The 18,519-nt window shown below is 50.0% G+C and overlaps 2 protein-coding genes and 1 long non-coding RNA gene across 3 annotated transcripts in view; 1 reads left to right on the top strand and 2 right to left on the bottom strand.

The window, feature by feature from the left end:
• Tcp1 (t-complex 1) overlaps positions 1 to 272 on the bottom strand; it is a gene marked incomplete in the record, with an annotated part of 10,342 nt that extends 10,070 nt beyond the window's left edge. The window contains 1 exon segment of the mRNA XM_013517327.1: positions 92 to 272. Coding sequence (XP_013372781.1) covers positions 92 to 155 — 64 coding nt within the window.
• A 2,131-nt stretch (positions 273 to 2,403) lies between these two features.
• Positions 2,404 to 15,559, bottom strand: Catsper4 (cation channel, sperm associated 4; the record flags this gene model as incomplete). Its single annotated transcript, XM_005390713.2, has 11 exons — positions 2,404 to 2,575; positions 3,171 to 3,333; positions 3,640 to 3,851; positions 4,952 to 5,126; positions 8,874 to 9,007; positions 9,203 to 9,323; positions 9,492 to 9,583; positions 11,462 to 11,563; positions 15,021 to 15,161; positions 15,349 to 15,423; positions 15,536 to 15,559. Coding segments are annotated over 11 exons (1,293 nt in total), but the record flags the coding sequence as incomplete, so codon positions are not given.
• Positions 15,560 to 15,562: 3 nt separating this feature from the next.
• Positions 15,563 to 16,283, top strand: LOC102017163. Its single transcript, XR_261998.2, has 2 exons — positions 15,563 to 15,847; positions 16,005 to 16,283. It is a non-coding gene; the product is annotated as an uncharacterized LOC102017163 (long non-coding RNA).
• Positions 16,284 to 18,519: the final 2,236 nt, after the last annotated feature.

Here is an 18,519-nt window from a genome sequence, read left to right as displayed (position 1 = left end):
TGCGGGCCGGGGCCGCGCTCCTCGGGGGTCGCTCGGGGCACGGCGCCCACGGGCCGTGTCGGGAGGCCCGCCCCCGCCTCGCCCCCCTTACCGTTCTGCGAGCGGATCGCCTCCCCGGTGCTGCGGTCCCCCAGCACGGACAAAGGGCCCTCCATCTTCCTGGCGCGCCCGCCAGCAGTCCCTGGAAGCAGGCCGGAGAGCGGCGACGGACGGGCCCGAGCGCCGCCCAGGGGCAGCTGGGTAACACCGCGCCCGCCCAACCCCTCCCCTCCATCCTCGTGGGTGCCGCAAGGCAGGGCGGGAAGGAGGGATTGGGCTGGGGGCGGGGGAGTAGGTGGGGAGAAAAGTATGAATATACCCGCAATGAGGAACCGGAAATGGACCGGCTTAGTATTTGTGTGGGATTAGAACCTGGAGTGGAAGGGCGGGAAAGCTGAGAAGGAGGATCAGGAGGTTGGACCGGGAGAGCTAGTTTAGAGATAGGAGAGAGAGCAAGGATAAACAAACTCAGAAAGCCCTGGGACAAGACTGGAAACTAGAGCGAGGACGGGTATGTTAGAATGTCACTCTGTTCCCTCAAGACCCTCAAGTATGTACAAACCTGAAAGTACAGGACTCTAGTCTGCAGCCAGCTTCATTTCCATTTTTGTTTTTTGAAACGGCCTTGCTATATAGTTCACGCTGGTCTTGAACCCACATGTAGCTCAGGCTGCCCTGGAATTCTTGGCACTCCCCCTGCCTCAGACTCCCTAGTGCTGGTATTACATGCATGCTCCACCACGCCCTGCTTGCATTGTGATTTGTACCCCCTCAGTTGGCTTTGGACCCCACCACATTTCTTGTAAAAACCTTACGCTATCAGCCCCCTCCCCGCCCCCACAACAGGCGAGTTGGAACTCAATCCTGTCAATCTTCAGCTATAGACCCCTCCATAATCCCAGGATTTTAAGAAACTCAGTACCTGCCCCTATGGGATCTGGAAGCTCTTCTCACTGACTTTCTCTCAGTCTTTCGCTCACTTTGTTACATCTTTTTAAATTTTATTCTTCCTACTCTAGATGTCCTGCTCAGTTTTTTGGGCACCACAAACCTGGAAATCAACCTGAAGACCTCCATCCCATACCACTGTCACAGGCAAGGCTATACATGAGAGTTTGGCCAGAGTGGTGTCATTGGGCGGGGTCTGAGGGTCCCTGAGACTGAAGATGAGGAACCTGTCTCACCCCTGCAGAAAAAATTTGCAGGTTTGCTGACTCATCTCAGAAAAAGAATTTTTAGGACACATCAGTAAGAGACATGAAAAGGGTTTGTTAGAGATTCTAGGACTAGAGAATCCAGTGTGAAAGCTCAGAGAGAAATGATACCCATTATTAGGTGGAACTGGGTATATTTCATGTTATTTAATGGGGTGTCTTTAAGAGGGGGCCCTCCAGGGTGTGTATTCGTACTGTCTTACTTTTCTCATTGCTGAGACAAGATACCAAACATCCAAAGTTAAAGGAGGAAAGGTTTATTTAACTCACGGTTTGTAGAGGTTTCAGTCCGTAGTCAGATGGCTCTAAGGCAGGGAGGCACAGCAGAGGGGCATCACGGAGGAGAAACAGTTCATGGCAAAGCAGGGCAGGCAGAAGGCAGCAAACAAGCCACAACACATACAGTCAGTTTATGGTGCAAGCCATCTCCACATGTTTGAAGTTGAGATATGTTGCCCACCAAAACTGTTGCCTGCTTTGGGGATGTAGGAAGCACAATTCACAGTGAAAAGGACAGGTCAGTACCCTGGGTTCACTGGCGTATTATCTAAGACCTATACAATTTTTTTTTTTTTTTGAGAGTTTTCTGGAAGGGAAAAAGGCTTGAGTCTATAGCTTGTGTCTATAACTTTAAAATCTTGATTTCCTTGTCTTTTTTATCATTTTTTCTTTTTCTCCTACCTCAGTAGTACTTTGTAGAAAAAGGTGGTAGGTTGAGTGAAGTTGGAGTCAGGGTATACTGAGTGTGGGCAGACATGCCTCCAAGGTAGAGCTGGGATTCTGAGCGCATGTAGAGGTGGGCATGGACAAGGGTGCAGCGAGTTGGAGATGTACGGGTAAGTAAGGGACCTGATAGGATACAGCCAATCTGGGGGTGATATGAGGTCCTGTTACATTAGAGGTGCAGGTTGGGAGGCCTGGCAGACTTGCAGGCTGTCTGGAGATCCTGGAGGTGGGGAACAGTACAGGAGGTGGGGGCCTGTGAAGCCTAGAGTTTTTCTCCCAACACTGAGATCCCTAAGAGCAGGATTTCTATCTCTACTATTAAGTCAGAAATTTTGAGGGGGACAGATTCTCTTCCCCCAAATAAAAGGATAATTTATCTTCTCCCAAGAGACGTGAGTGTGAGAGATTACCAGTCAGACACAGATTCCTATACAACACTTTATTGTCAGTGCACACGCCTGGTCTCACCAGGCCGTGCTCAGGATGCAGGAAGACGCGCAGCTGGCTATGTGCGAAGGCCCCTTGGCTCCCATCCTGCCTTCTCAGAGGCTGATCTTGTGTTTGCTCAGTGCCGTGTTTGTTACAGACTCATAAACCTGCAAATCAAGAGGTCTTGTCATTCCCCCTGCCTGACACTACAGACTCTCCCCTTCTCCCCTCCAGCCTCCAAGGTAGAGCTGGTGCAAGGTAGAACTGCACCATCCAGGCCGTCCAGAAGTCTAATTGTAGTTTGCTGGGGACCAGGGAGCCCAAGCATTCCCACAGTTTCAGGACATTCTATCCCAGCAGGATGGGGAGCACAGGGGTGGGTGGGAGGCACTAAGCAAGATGAGTATGTCCTTTTTCCACCTAGAAGCTTACTCTCTCAGGAGACTGCTCTTATGCACCCTAAATGGGATCCAGGGGTCCTTTGCCCATGGTGGAGCTAAGAATCTGGCTCTGGGGAGAAGCTGAGCTGGCTCAAGCCACACAAAAAAGGAGTGGGTTTGCAAGAGTAAAGAAACTGACTCATAAGGCAAAGTCTGGTGCCGGGCTGCAAGGCCTCTGAGAAGGGAAGGGTGGGACCTAACTCTGGTGGGTGGGAGCGGAGGGGACAGACAGATCTTGGAACAGACATTGACCTTGACTAGTGGCAGGGACTGGATTGGATGCTGGGGCGAGTGCTGATTAGGTACGAGAAGGAAAGCGCACCTTTGCTCTGCTAACCAGTGCACTGAACAAATCTTGCTGTTTAGCTATATTCTGCAGGTCTATGGAAGAACCGCTCTCCATCAGGGTCATTGACAAGGGCCTACGCATCAGCTCTTCCACTTGCTCCTGGTTGAAGGGGATGGCGCGTACCTTCTGCACAATGCTGGGGCAGAGAGAGGAGTGTGTTTGAAGGTGGGCCGCTCTTCCTCCTCTTCCATGGTGTGCACTCCCCCTCCACCCTCCCCAGGCCTGGTGAACACCCAGACTGAACTGTGCCCTCCTGTGAGACAGAGGGAACATAGAGGTCAAGATTTCAGCTCCTCCACCAACAGGCTGAGAGACCCTGGGCAAGTTACTTAACCTCTTTGGGCCCCAGGGTCTGCATTAGAAAATAGTGAGGGCCAGAAGAATCTGAGACTCCTCTCCACCCTGACTCACAGGACCCAGAGGACCCCAGTACATATCCTACTTGTCGAGCTCCTCCCTGATCTTCTTGTACTGAGTCAAGTTCTCCTCTATTGCTTCGAGCACCAAGCAGAAATTGTCAAGCATGTTTTCTGAGAGGTTCGACATGGGACTCCCCACAAGAGGTTCCTGGTGGAGATCAGCTTTCTCCATGCGGGCAAGTGCACAGTGCAGGAGTGGCAGCTCGTGACTCCAGTCCTCCTTCTCTGCACCCGTCTACAGGGGAGGGTTGGGGAGAGATGGAGACACAGCCTGGAACCTCACCCCAGCCTATGTGGCTTCAGGGAGGAGGAGTCTGTTAGAATTGGACAGCAGGATTCTAATGACCCAATCTCTCTCTGTCTCTGTCTCTGTCGTCAATGGAGTGCAAGGCCTCCAGCATGCTTAGCCTCTACCACTGAGCTGAACCCCCAGCCCTTAGCTCCAATCAATCTAATCCTTCCACCTTAACCATAAGAGCTCAACTTCAAATGCACATACCCATTCCCCTACCTCTTTGGAAGTTCTCTCACTATTCCATTTCATCCCAGATAAGTCCTACCCAGAAAACTTGTAGAACTCAACCTACTCTCCGTAAGGGCCCCCAACCCCACATATCTTTTTGGTTTCATTTGGTTTTTTGAGACAGGGTCTAGCTATGTAGCTCAGGTGGGGCTTGAACTCACTGTGTAGTTGAGGCTGTTCTCAAACTCATGGCAATACTTCTGCTTCAGCCTCCTGAGTGCTGGGATTACAGGAGTGTGCCACCACACCCAGCACTCTAGCCCACTTTTAAATTTTGAGACTGGGACTTACTAAGTCCTCAAGTTGTCCAGCCAAGATTCAAACTTACAATCCTCCTGTCTCAGCCTCCAAGAGTACTACTGCAGCCCTTCTGGAAGTACTGTACTCCACTTCCCTTTCCACCTTTATGGAAGTTCTCTTCAATAAATATGCTGTAGCTGACATTTATTGAGCACTTACTATGTGCCAAACACTGTTCATTGACCCACATAACCTTTATTGCAGCTATGTGAGGTAAGTAGTAGTATTAGTCCCATGTTACAGAAGAAGAAATTGATTAAATCGGTTAAATGCCTCAGCCCACCCAACCGCTCAGTTTTGAATTACTATGGAAACATAACATCTAGGAAATCCATACCCCTCACAAGTCCTGGATGGTGAGTGGCAGTTCAAATGGGAGTCCCGCCTCCAGGTCCTGTGCTTGGCTTTCTCCAGGCCTTTGAGTGTGCAAGCACACACTCACACAGACACATAAACTCAAGTCAGCATTCACACACACCCTCCCTCCCTCCTGCCCTCCCTGTCCCACAAACCTCACTAAATGTTTTTTGGTGCTGTTGTTGCTCTAGTTCCTGTGTCATTATTTGCTCCAGATTCCTGATCACCACAGTAACAAGCAGGTTCATGCCTATGATGCCACCGATGATGATGAAGATGGCAAAGTAGATGGCTCCCCCAGTCTCCAGTGCGTAATCTCTCCGTTTTATCCTGCAGACAGCAGGCAGGGGCCCCATCACCCTCCTGGTCCTTTGAGCCTTATTTTCCTCTTCTATGAAATGGAGAAATTAACAAAAGGCCTACTAGCCACTGTGCCTGCTTCTCAGCTGTTATGTAGGTCTAATTCCTACACCTGGTTGTACAGCAGCAGCTCTTTTCTATGCACCAGCTGTGCTGCCTGTTACACCTTGGGCCAACTCTCGAGCCAGCCCTGCAAGGTGACTGGTGGATCACCACTACTGGGGTCAGTCTATTAGCCATAGTTTTTTATGGTACTGGGGATGAACCGAGGACCTTGTGCATGGTAAGCCAGGGCTCTACACCTCCAGACCAATTTGCTATACTCTTTTTTTTTTTTTTTCCTGAGATGGGGTCTCAGTATGTAGTATCAACTGGCCTTGAATTCATAATCCTGCTTTCTCAACTTCCCAGATGCTGAGATTGTCCCTGCACCTGGCTCCCATTAGCTATGTTCTTATTCATGTTTTTTTTGTTTGTTTGTTTTTTGTTTTCTGAGACAGAAATCTCACTAAGATTTCAGGCTGGCGTAGAACTCCTTGAACTCACTATTGTAGCACAGGCTGGCCTCAAACTCACTGTTATCTTCCTGCCTTGACCTCCCAAGTGCTGAGATTATAGGGCATGTGCCACCATGCATGGCTTTTTTCCTCTCATTACAAAAAACAATTCAAATTCATGATTGATTGGGGAGGGAAAAAATGAGGTGTGATTAAAAAAAAGAATGTTCAATTTTTTAAAATTACACTAAAAGACACATTGCAGTTAATCTCCTTCAAAATATAGGTACTCCCCTTCATTGGGAACACACTTCTCTCATCATTCTGGCCACCTTCTGAAGCAATTCTGGAAGCTTCCTTTTGTGTCTTTACAAGGTATGATAAAAAGTACAGTGAATGCTGTTGCCAAATGCCATCCAACAGAAAGGCAGGCTTGTGAAAACATTGCAGTGTGTCCTCATCCACCTTACCAGATCTGGCACTGTGCAATTTCCGGCTTTTCCCCAAAGTCAAAATGACCACGAAAGGTAAGCACTTTTTAATAGATTCAGGACATCAAAGCAGCTGTGACAGTGCAACTAAAGACACTCACAAAAGAGGACATTGAGGAGTGCTTTAGAAAGTAGTAAGAAGGGATATAGCTCAGTGGCATAAGCGCCTGCCTGGCAAGTGCAAGGTCATGAGTTTGATCCCCAGTACCGCAAAAAAAAAAAAAAGAAAGTGGTAAGAAGCCAGGTGTGGTAGTACACACCTGTAATGCCAGCACTTTGGAGGCTGAGGCAGGAGGATTGCTGCAATTTTGAGGCCAGTCTGGGCTACATAGTGAGTTCAAATCCAGCCTGAAATACACAGCAAGACCCTGTCTCCAAAAAAAAGAAACAAAAAAAGCAAAAGTGGTAAGAATGATGGGGCAAGTGTGTTCAAAGTAAATGGAAGTATCTTGGTGGGGATTAATGGCAGTGCGCCTTTTAGTGTAATAATTTTAAAAATTGTAAATAGTTATTGCAGTAACTTAAAATTTAGCATTGATTGCTTTTTGGTCACACCTTATAAACAGACTTAAAAATCCCATCTGGTGAATTACCTGCTGTTAATACTTTGTTGTAAATGGCCCGTAAAATATTTTCCCATGCCAGTTATGGTGGTGTCCGCCTATAATCTCAACATTCTGGAAGGCTAGCTAATTCAGGAAGATTGAAGGTTTCAGCCAAGCCTGGGCAACTTAATGAGACCTTGCCTCAAAATTAAAGTATTTTTAAAGGATTGGGATATAGCTCATTGTGAAAATACTGGGTTCAATCCCAAGTATTGCAAATAAATAAATAGATAGATAGATAGATAGATAAATAAATAATCCAAATAAATAGTTCTCTTCACAACATGGTTCTCTTAGCTGGGCATGGTGGCCACAAGCCTACCAAGTGCTGGTATGTACCACCATGCCTGTGTGGCATGGTTAATACTGTATAGTAATCCCCAGTTTACAGTTGAGGAGATTGAACTCCAGGAAAGCAATGAAGTAACTTACCAAATTCACATGACTGATGTGGTGGACAAGGTCTCCATACCCCAGTGTAATTCTTTGTATTACTGTACTTATTATGTACTGGGTTGTTTTGGTGTTTTTTTTTTTTTTTGGTAAGGGAATCGAACTCAGGACCTTGTGCTTGCTAGGCAGGCACTTGTGCCACTGAGTTATATCCCCAGCCTATGTACTGTAATACAAATTAAATTCATTTTACTAAGTTCACACTGGGAAATTGGTATTTATGTAATATGTCTTGATCAGTTTTGGTCCCTTTACCTCCCTTCCTTGAGGCAAGAGGTAGCTCAGGAAAAGGCTGGAAGAAGAAGGGAGGGCCCACCTTGGTGCCCATATTCTGGAACTAGGTTCAACTTCCAGATTAAACATTAGCCCGGGACCAGTATACCCAGGTCTAAATACAGTGGGAGAAAGTAACCAGGTAGCTTAGCTTATAAACAATAAGCCTGAGCATAGGCCCAATGGTCTTCTGCAACCCTTTGCTGACTCCAACCCTAATCAGAGTGTCATTGGCCCCCTATGGGCTTTGAACTCTTATGACAGTTTCTCTAAGGGTCAAAAGTACCTGATGGAGGGGGCTGGGGATTTAGCTCAGCGGCAAAAGCGCCTGCCTGGCAAGCGCAAGGTCGTGAGTTCGGTTCCCGGTACCGGAGAAAAACGAAAAAAAAAAATGAAAAAAAAAAAAAAAAAGTACCTGATGGAGGGGGTGCACCAAACTGCTAACTGGCAGGAGTCGTACACCAAATCAAACCCTCAATCCCACCCCAACCCCTAAGGCTTAAAACCCTCAAAACCATGCTCCTTTGGCACTGCCAGCTCTTCTCACTGGCCCACTCCCACTCTGAATCCTGCCTTTTCTCTTTCAAATAAATCATTGAGCACTCAGGAGGCTGAGGCAGGAGGATTGCTGTGAGTTCAAGACCAGCCTGGGCTACAAAGTCAGCTCAAGTCCAGCCTGAACTGCATAGCAAGACCCTGTCTCAAAAAGACCCAAAAAAAAAAAAAAAAACCCAAAACAAAACAAAACACAAAAAAAGTAAAAAAAAAATAAATCATTGATCCTGCTCTTGGATGTCCTGCTCAATTCTTTGTTTAGGCCTTGAAGAACCTGGATAAGACCCTAACCTCATAACACCCCCAGTAGTTTTAGACACAGTTGGTGATTCTTTTCTATGACCAATATCCTCATGGATCCTGACTGCAGAAACCTGTAGCTATGGGGTTCTACCCTCACAAAGGAAACATATACAGAATCTGTGAGCGGCCTACTGCCTGGAGTGGACTGGAAAGAAATCTGGCTTGCATGGGCAGTGAAGAGACAAAGCACAGAAACGTGATCTTGCATGGTCATTCTGAGGAGGCCTGGAATGAGACTGAGGCTCCCAAGGGTCCAGCAGCAGCAGGGCTCCCATGGGGGCTGCGGGTTCCCCCGACCTTGGGCACTGCCGCAGAACTGCTTCTTTGCCAATGTTTAGTCACCCAGTTGTTTAGCATGACAGAACAAGTCTCAGAGCCCCACTTCAGCTCAGTTTAAAGCGTGGACACCCACTTCCTGCTAAGCCCACCTCTTCCCCCTGGAGCCTACGTGTACCTCCAAAGCATCCCCACACCCAGCCTCCTGCCGAATAGGAACTCTGCCTCTTTGGTAGGAGGAGGCCTGCATTCCAGGACACTCACCGGAAGTCGCTATAGATGTCCACCCATCCGTCCTGGGTGAGGCAGACGAAGAGTGTGTACAAGGCCACCCCCAGGTTCCCGAAATGGATAGGCACGAACTCACCAAAGAGTGTGACCCCAAGCAGTGCAAACACCTGCCAGAGACCAAAGCCCCACCCTAGCTTCACTCAGAGCGCTTGGAGCCAGAATACAAAAATCAATTCAAATAGGAGGCAAATAAAGGTTACCAAAGGAAATGTCAATCTTGACTGACAAGCCTCTTTTCTCCAGACACCCCTCTCTTCCCGAAGCCCCAGGAGCTCAAATCAGAGAAGGGGAGTGGCACTGACCAGCATAACAAAGAGGATGAGGACCCCGATCTGGGCCATGCCAGGGCCTGCCTGCAGGATGACGCGAATGATCCGGGCCAGGGGCTCCACCGCCATGCACACATGCACCAGCCGGAGCACCCTGTGGCAAAATCTTTTAGAGTGGCCCCTCAGCCCTACCCAGAACCCCTTCTGCTGCCCCTCACCAACTTCCTAGGGAGTCAGAACTGAGCCCCAGCTGGGAACAGCCATCCCTTCCAGTTCTTTGGGTGCAGTCAGGTCTCCCTTTTTTCCAGAGCTCCCAGCTTACCTGAGACAGTAGGTGATAGAGACATTGATCACGTTCAGAACCCCCAAGATCAACATGCAGACAATGAAGAAGTTGAGGATGTTCCATCCATCCTGAGTGTGGGCCAGCCCCAGTGAGGCCAGTCAGGCCCAGCCATGGGGCATCCCGAGTTTTCCCTCTCAAACCCCAAGGACAAAGGCTCAGCATTCTCAGAGCAGGACAGTCAGCCACTGCCCACTGCTGTCACACTGTCCTCCCCGGACATGCACAGTCCCTGTCCCACACATGCACTGACACCCAGTGAAGGCTCAGAGACTACAGTGAAGATCATCTCTCACACCCACACCGATGTCCCTAAGCTGAGGCAGCCTGGGCTGGTCACCTGCCTAAGGTGGCCTTGCCTGATAATGAGGTGACCTGAGAATGTGTGTGTGCTCCTGCCTTTGTGGGATATGCTACATTGAATAAAAGGATAGTAAATACTAGTCAGGATGTCAAGGAACACTGTTTCAGGAGCAAGGCAAAAGTGAAATCTCACTCATAGCACAAGGAAGGGAGAGAGGCCAATCTTATATGCCTTTAGTTTGTTTAACAAGGCACTTCTTTGTATAGGACAGGTGCAGGGAAGAAGCTTATCTGTATGAACAACTTGACCAGTGATCTGATCCAGTGGTACTCTGATATAGATACAAAATGACATTTACGTAAGGTTGAAAACAACCAGAGCACTCAGACATCAGACACTGGTTGAATAAACTATGGTACCTTCATTTTATGGAGCACTAGGTAGTCATGAAAAAGATCAGTGAGAAAAAGCTCCAGCTGCTAACGCAGATTGTCAGGATCCAGCCAGCAACAAAAGCAAAGGGTGCTGCTGTCAGGAAAGGGCAGACGGACATATGTCTATTTGCTTATGAGTGTCAAAATAACTATGGGAGGGCCAGCAGGAGCTTGTAAGTAGGAGGAGGTTAACTACAGAAGGGGTTGGGGAAAGGCATGAGGGGATGGGACTGGAACAAGAATTCTGTGTAAATTTTCAATATAGTTTTGACCAATATGTATCTGCATTAAATATTCAAAAAGAAAAAAAAATTTTTTTTGTCTTTTTGAGACAGGGTCTTACTATGCAGGTCAGGCTGGCCTTGAACTCACTTTGTAGCCCAGTCTGGTCTCAAACTCACAACAATCCTCCTGCCTCAGCCTCCCGAGTGCTGGGATTACAGGTGTGCGCCACCATGCCTGGCCTAAAAAAATGTATTTTAATGGGAAAAATGTTCTTAAAGTTTGGGGGCAGCTCAATAAATTCAAGGCACCCTGACCTCTTATATGCCACTGTGCGCACACATACACAACATCTGCCTGTCTTCCTTTTGAAATGTGGAGATTATAGGAAATTCAAAGTTCAGTGCCCATGAATAAAGCTTTATTAGAACAGAACTGGACATGGTGGCATCCACCTGTATTTCCAGCTACTCTAGAGGCTCAGGCAGGAGGATCACTGCAACCCATGAGTTTGGGGCCAACTGGGCAACACAGTGAGACCCCATCTCAAAAAACAAAACAACAAAAAACATCTTCCCCAGCTGTGTTGGATGCAGCTATGTTCCGACGTGTGTGTGCTGTGTGAACACTTTTGTGGTCCCTGTAGAGGGGGGTCGCTGCAACAGAGAATATAGAGCTGGCCACACATCATATTTATTCTCTGGTGGACTGCAGAAATTTGCTGACTGCTGCTCCAGAACCCTATCCGACCTATTTCTCAGCTACAGAAATCAGGGTTCACCTGACTGCAGACCTGGGGGCCAGAGAGAGGATTTGGAATTAGAATCCATGTTCTACTGCATTGCAGACATCTCAGAAATTCTCTCCCTCTCTTTCTCCTCTCTTCCCTCTTTCCACTTTCTCTCATTCTTCCACCCCGCATACAGAAAGCTCTCAGGTGGGTTAACCCTCAGGGAGAGTAAGGGCAAAGGGAGGTCACAGAATCTCACCTTCCAGAAAATCCAGAAGCCACTGAGCCAACGGAGGAGAACCTCACAGATGAGGGTGGTCAGCACAACGTTGTCTATGATTGAGAACAACTCATAGTGTTTCTAAGCGAGAGGAGGAGGGAAAGAGGTGCGGGGCATTGGTGATCAAGACCTGTGCCAAGCAAGGACAGGTCCTCTGCAGGGAGGGGAGACCTGTGTCCCTGCTGCTGCTCCTCCCAGGGCCTCTTTTGCTCCCTTTGGAGCAAGTTCCCTGTAACCCCAGGCCCTGTGCTGAGACCATCCATGCACTGCTTCATGTGATTGTCAGTATTGTCCTGCAAAGCGGGTCCCAACAGAGCATGGTGGCACATGCCTATAATCATAGCACTCAGGAGGCTGAGGCAGGAGAATTTCTGTGAGTTCAAGGCCAGCCTGATCTCCATAGGGAGACTCTGTAGCCAGAAAACAAACAAACAAAAAAACCAGATTCTACTCCTATCTTCCAGACAGGGACTAGAGAGGAGTCCAGTGCACACAGATGGTCAGAAAAGATTGCTGTTGACCAAAGACCTTTGCTCCCATTGCCCTCAGCCTCTAGGGCAGGAGGATCCGGGGAAGTGGGGTATAGGATGCTGAGCAGGCCTGGCTGTGGGAGGAAGCAGCCTCACCCTGTGGCTGGGGAACGCAGCCCTTCTCGGTGTGTCCCAACCACACCTGTTGCTTGAGCACCCTGAGTGCCCCGGCCAGGCCTGACCCAGCTCCTGGTGTCCTCCTCCTTATACTGGCCCAGAACAGGTATCCTGGGCAGACAACTACTAGGGTCTGTCCAAACCCAAGTTTCAGCTTCCTTGTAGCTGTGACCTCTATTAAAAGCCTGTTACCCTCCCCTGCCCATTTCAACCCAGTATCATCAAAGTTACTTTGACTCCTCTCATGGGTTTGTTTTGTTTTGTTGTGGTGGTACTGGGGATCAAACCAGCAAGTACTGTACCTGTGAGCTACATCTTCAGCCCCTTTTAGTTTTTATTTTGAGACAGACTCTTGCTAAATTGCCTAGGCTGCACTTGAACTTGCAGTCCTCCTACCTCGGTCTCCCAGAGTGCTGGGATCACAGGCATGATCCACCATGTCTGGCTCATCTCCTCCCTTTACTCATGGTGGCCAACAGACTTGGTCCCTGCGAGCTCACTACTGCACATGGGGCTTCCCTGTTGCCCATGCCTGCCACCACCCCACCCACAGTTGATGCCAGGCTGCTCAGAGCTTCTTCTATTTAGATGCGGTTAATCCTATGGGCTTTCTGCTTTTTTCAAGCTCCCAAAGCACTGTTAGTGACCATAGCTACGAGCCCTGAGAAAGACCTTCTTGCCGGGTGTTGTGGTACATGACTGTGACCCCAGCAGCCAGGAGGCTGGGGCAGGAGAATCACAAGCTCAAGGCTAGCTTGGGCTACTTAGCAAGCTCAAGCATCGCCTGGGCTACATCGTGAATTCACGCCCAGCCTGAACTATACAGTGAGACCTTGTCTCAAAAACAAAACAAAACGAAGCTGGCATTTGTGCTCTGGATTGACTTCACAGCCCATCGCAGCTTCTGCTCTGTTCCCCTCTGCCCACTCTGCTCATTCTGCAAACTCGGCAGGTGCGTTTCTGCCTCCATCACACAAAACTGGCTCCAGTGCTGCTCAGTGGACCAAATGTGGAGGATGTTCCTGGTCCCATCGGCTGCATCTCGCCCCATGTGGCCCTGCTGCCTGGGTGTCTCCCCTGGGCTGTCCCTCCTGGGCTGTCCCAACACCATGGGCCCCTGGCCACTTCTCTTCAGCCTCCTTTTCTGCCTCCACCTCCCTTCCTGCCCCTTATGTGGTTTCCTTGGATCTGTCTTGGCCCTCTTCTCTCACATCAACACTCCACAGGCCATTGTGTCCCCTCCTCAGCCTGGGCACGGGAGTGTAGACAACTCTCGTGTGTTCCCCTTCAGCCCTAGCCTTAGAGTCTTCTCAAGACCTCTCTCTGCGGACATGCACAGGCACCGAGACATACACAGCTCACCCTGGCCCCTGCGTCTCCTGCCTTTCCTCCTGTGTGCCCCACCCCCACCCCACCCCCGCAGCACCAGCCCCACCACGACTCAGTCAGGAACTTACCTTCCTGCCTCCCTTTGTCTGCAGGCCTGAGGTGAGGACACATGTTGTTGACACAAGGTGGCATAGTCTGTGCTCACTACATGCAAGCCAAGAATCTGACCAATCAGGAAAGCTCATGGATTCAACCTTAGAGAGCTGCTAGGGCTTCTGATCTTCTTCTCCACTGCCATTATCCTGCTTGAAGCCCCAGCATCCCTCACGGGCACGTCTGCAGTGGCGTCCCTCCCAGGCCATTCCCAGCAGCCCCTTTAGAGTCCACATCACGGCAGCTGCTGTAAGTTTCCTAAGACATGACCTATGCATCTCACTTCAGTGCTTTGCACCCTCCCTGGGTTTCTGCTGCTGAGGGAGAGAGGTCGTCTGTTTTGACATCACAGAAAGACCCACCAGTGTGATCTGGCACCTATCACAGGAGACCAAACACAGGGCTTTGTGCATGCCAGGCAAGCACTCTACTGCCAGCTTACACCCCGGGCTGACATTTTTATTTGATTTGATTTGATTTTTTGTCTTTCTGAGACAGAGTCTCACTATGCAGTTCAGGCTGGCCTTGAACTCACTTTATAGACCAGGCTGGCCTAGAACTTGCAGAGATCCTCCTGCCTCAGCCTTCCGAGTGCTGGGATTACAGGTGTGTACCACCACGCCTGGCTGACATATTGATTTTAAATCACACAGTACATGTGTGTATACTCTTTGTAAGAAATTAAAACATCAAGAAAAGGAAAAAAAGCATCAGTAAGAGTGAAGTCACTGGACTTTGAATTGGACACACAGAACTCTCTCACATGCTGTTTCTCCTGTCCAAAGCACTTTTTCCTCTTCATCATCTCACTTTGTGTGGCTGACTCTGTACTCCGTAGCCCAGGCTGACTGGAACTCACCGTTCTCTCCTCTGCCTCCTCAGTGCTGGGCTACAGGCGTGCAACACCATACCCAGTTTCCTGTCCTTTACTCTGTTTAAGTGCCCCCCTCCAGGAAGCCTTCCCTGACCTCCCAGGTTAGGTGTGATTGTTGTCATTAAACTCCACACGCTCTGATACGCAGGCACTGTAATAGTGTGTCTGCATCTGTCTGAGACAGGAATTGGGTCTGTGTTCTTTACCTGGATCCTTGGCACCAAGCAGAGTCAGCACCTGGCCTGAATGACTCTCCTTCAGTGACTGTGATAAAGACTGGCCATCACTGCCACAAGGTGCCCCTTTGTCTGCCTCTGTTCCCACCATTCTTCTCTTGCCCTGTACAAATCCTATGTTTTCCTCAATTTGGGCTCCAGAGTCCCCTCCACCAGTCTTCCTGACCTCTAGATCCCCAAAAGTTCAGACAGGACTGACCCTTGAAGATCACCCGACCAACCATCAAGGACCAGAGGGGGAAGCGCCTGCCCCATCCCCATCAGAGCCAATGGGGGCTGAGGTTGGGCTTGCGTCCCACCTGGTCAAGGAGCGAGTTGGTGCGGAGTGCAATGGTGATGGCGTTGGTCACCAGCAGCACGGCCAGGAGCAGCTGGAAGGCCGGATGTTGCAGCATGTATTGGATGGACATGCGAATGAACTCTTGTTTGTCCCACGAGTCCTGGGGGAGGGCGGAGCACTTCTTTCAGGCAGGTGTTGGCACTGTGTCCTCTGTCTGGACTTTTGCTCTCAGTGAATGGTGGGGAAAAGGTGTCCTGAGTCTGCTCTACAGTAGGAGTAGCTGGAGACCTTGGAGTGTAGGATGAGTGTAGAGGATCGCTGCTGATCCCACCCCCATCCATCCCCACCTTTTTGTTTACGACATCCTGGCGGTTGATGAGCACTTGCTCCTGTGGCCGGCTGAAGTGATGGTGCATGGTGCTCTGCAGGAAAGAGCAGCCCTTAGTGCCACCACGGCCCCTGCCCACCCTCTGGTGACAGCTCCATGGGGAGCCAGGTCGGGGTCCTCTACTAGGATGCTCGTGTTTGACTTGCCTGAACCTGTGCCTCGCTGCCACCAGATCACTGTTACTCTTTCTCCTTCTCCTAAATGAAACTTTGCTCCAAGTGGTCTTGGTCCTCCTCATAGTGAGATCACAGAGGAGGGGTGACCTCCAGTCTTCTGCCTTCTATGCAGGCGTTCCGGCCTAGCAACCCCTCCCACTGTCCCCTCTGCACCACACAGAAGTCAGGGACACCTTCCAGGGTGGGGCTGTTGGGCTGGGCTCAGGGGTCAGAAGCTGATAGGAGAGGTCAGGTCTCCTGTGTGCCCTGGATGGAGTCAAAGGACACGGTCCCGCTCGGGAGGTGAGGCTGGGTAGAGAGGAGAAGAGAGGAGAGGAGTGGAGAGGATTAATGTTGGGACTCGCCCTATGACAAATTCCCCCACCTGCACCCTCCCCTCCCCTCCAGGTACCTGACCCACCATCCTGCTCAGGTTGCCATTCTTGTTCTTCTGCACTAGGTGTGTTCCTCCATCTGCCAAGTGAAAATTTCTCATCTGTCCCCCTGAAGACGGGGTGAGGGGCACCGCTGGAGTCCAAGGTGCTGGGGTAGGGTGGATGTAAGCAGGACCCTTCCCAGCCCTGGACCAGAGCCCATCACCCTGGCAGCAGGAGCCTCAGGTACAGCCACGTGCTACGCAGTGGGGGCTTGTCACTCACCCTATGGCACTGGGGCCTACAGCTTTTCTTCCCAGTTCTCTCTTGACCCTAAAATAAAGGCACACATACATTCATTTTTACAGAAATCTACCTTATTTGTTGAAGAGTGTGTCTTGTGTGAAATAGACACCTTTCCTCCAGGGTCTGCAGCTCCTGCTGTTGGTCTACATTCTGTTTCTGTCCAGGGGTGACAGGTCCCGAGAACGAGGTGCCACAGACAAAAGGAAAAAAAGACAAACAAGACAAAAAAGAGAGGCATAATTCTGGGATCAGGGGGCTTGCAGCCTCTCAGACTGCACCCCTGATTACCATTTTCAGTAACCTTTTACTGAGAAAGAACAAAGGAAGCAGCTGGGTCAATGGGAGGATATCAACCATTTTAGTAAGGATGATACAACTCAATAGGAATGAGACTTGATTTAGGAATTTTTTTTTTTTTTTTTTTTTGGTACTGGGAATCAAACTCAGGACCTTGCTCTTGCCAGGCAGGCGCTTGTGCCACTGAGCTATATCCCTGGCTCGAGACTTGACTTAGCCATCGTGTTATCATTCCTTCAGGCAAAGCATTTAGTGTTGACCTCGCGGCTTTCCACAAGAACACAGGTTCTGCAGTCTTTTCCCTTCCACCAATGCTTTTGCTAGACTTCCTCCGGACCCAGACAATCACATGGCTTGGTCAGGCCTGAGGTGATACACTGAAAGAGTAACTAAAGAATGTCCTTCTCCACTGTCTTACTTTGTCTGTAAGACAGCAGGCAGGTAGGAAGCTGTGACCACCCAAGGAGAGGGCAGAGCCTGAGCCCAGAGCTGACTGTAGGGTCCTATAGCTAGAATACAGCACCTGACCAGCTTGGCGCCAGAATCCCAGGTGGAATTTCAAATCTTAGCTTAGATTCTAGAACTTGGCCCCTTCAGCAGCTGAGCCCAGACATGAGTCCAAAGCTCAGAGCAGAGCCTGCAGTCTGGAGCCTACTAGAGCTGGGGGCCGCTGTAGCGGGAAGTCCAGAGCTGAATCCCTCACCAAGTCAAGCTTCCCAGGTGGCCTTGAGTGTGCTTGGTAGCATCTTCACGCTCACGCACCAGGGTAGGCTCTTACCTGTGCTGAACGGAAGAGCTCTGCCGTTGTTTACCGGCTAGGAACTATGACTGGCCCAGGAGGGACATACCACTGTGCCTCAGTCCTCAGACCATTTCTTCTGCTGCCTCTTCACTGCTGTTGGGGGGAACAGGACAAGGCTGTGTCTCCTGTAGCTCCCTGTCCAGTACCCTGCTCAACCTGCTGGCGGCTGGAGGAGGCCCTGGACTGTGCTGTGGTGGTGGTGCAGTGCTGAGGATGTCTCCATGGAGTGCACCAGCCTGAGATGGGCTGGAAGGAGGGGAGGGTGGAGCCTGAGCCCCATGTCCTGCTGTTCACCTTCCACCTCCTGCTGAAGTAGTCCGTCCATGCCAGGGCTGAGCAGGCCCCAGCCTCACCGCCGCACTCGTCTGCTTCCATCTCACACTACAGCAGCTGTCTAGGAAGGAGCAGTTGGGGAACCCACAGGGCTTGGGGAGGGCAGGGACCACGCTAGGGGATCAGTTCTCCAGCCCCATTCCCAGAAAGGCAGAGGCTCTAGTGAGAGCCACGTTCCTTCTCCTGCCATGTGAGACACTCACCTTCTTCTCACACTGAGGGGCCCAGCCTAGAGCTGGGTACTTGCAAATACAGGTAAGAGGAAGGGGTGCCCACCCAGAGAAGCAAACTGGTCTCAAATAGTTCCCGTTCCTGCTTGTCCTCTCCCCTACTCTTCTTTTTCAGTAGTACTGGGATTGAACCCAGGGACTTGTGGGTGCCGAGCAGGTGCTCTACCACTAAGCTATATCCTTGGTGCTTTTCATTTTTTATTTTGAGACAAGGCTTTACCAGGCTGGACTGAAAATGAATCCTCTTGCCTTAGTCTCCCCAGTAGCTAAGAGTACAGGCATGTGCCGTCTAGCCTGGCCCAGCACCTTTTGCTAATTTGATCCTCCAAACAAAGAAGTAGAAGCTCTTATTTTCCCATTTTATCAACAATCTGGGCGTGGTGGCACAGGCCTATATTTCAGCCTTTGGGAGGCCGAGGCAGGAAGATCATTGTGAGTTCGAGGACATCATGAGCTACATAGTGAATTCAAGGCCAGCCTGAACTACATACCAAGACCCTGTCTGAAAAAAAAGAAACAAAAAAAATCTCAAGAGTAGAGACGATGAAATAGGCTTAGAGAAGTAAGCACCTTGACCAACCACCGTCAGACTACAGGGGTTAAAATCCCAGCTCCCAAGTGCTTAGAGGCTGG

This window comes from Chinchilla lanigera, unplaced genomic scaffold (assembly GCF_000276665.1).
Source record: "Chinchilla lanigera isolate Chin_1 unplaced genomic scaffold, ChiLan1.0 scaffold00038, whole genome shotgun sequence".
NCBI classification, from domain to species: Eukaryota; Metazoa; Chordata; class Mammalia; order Rodentia; family Chinchillidae; genus Chinchilla; species Chinchilla lanigera.
This window is presented reverse-complemented; position numbering and strand designations above follow the sequence as displayed.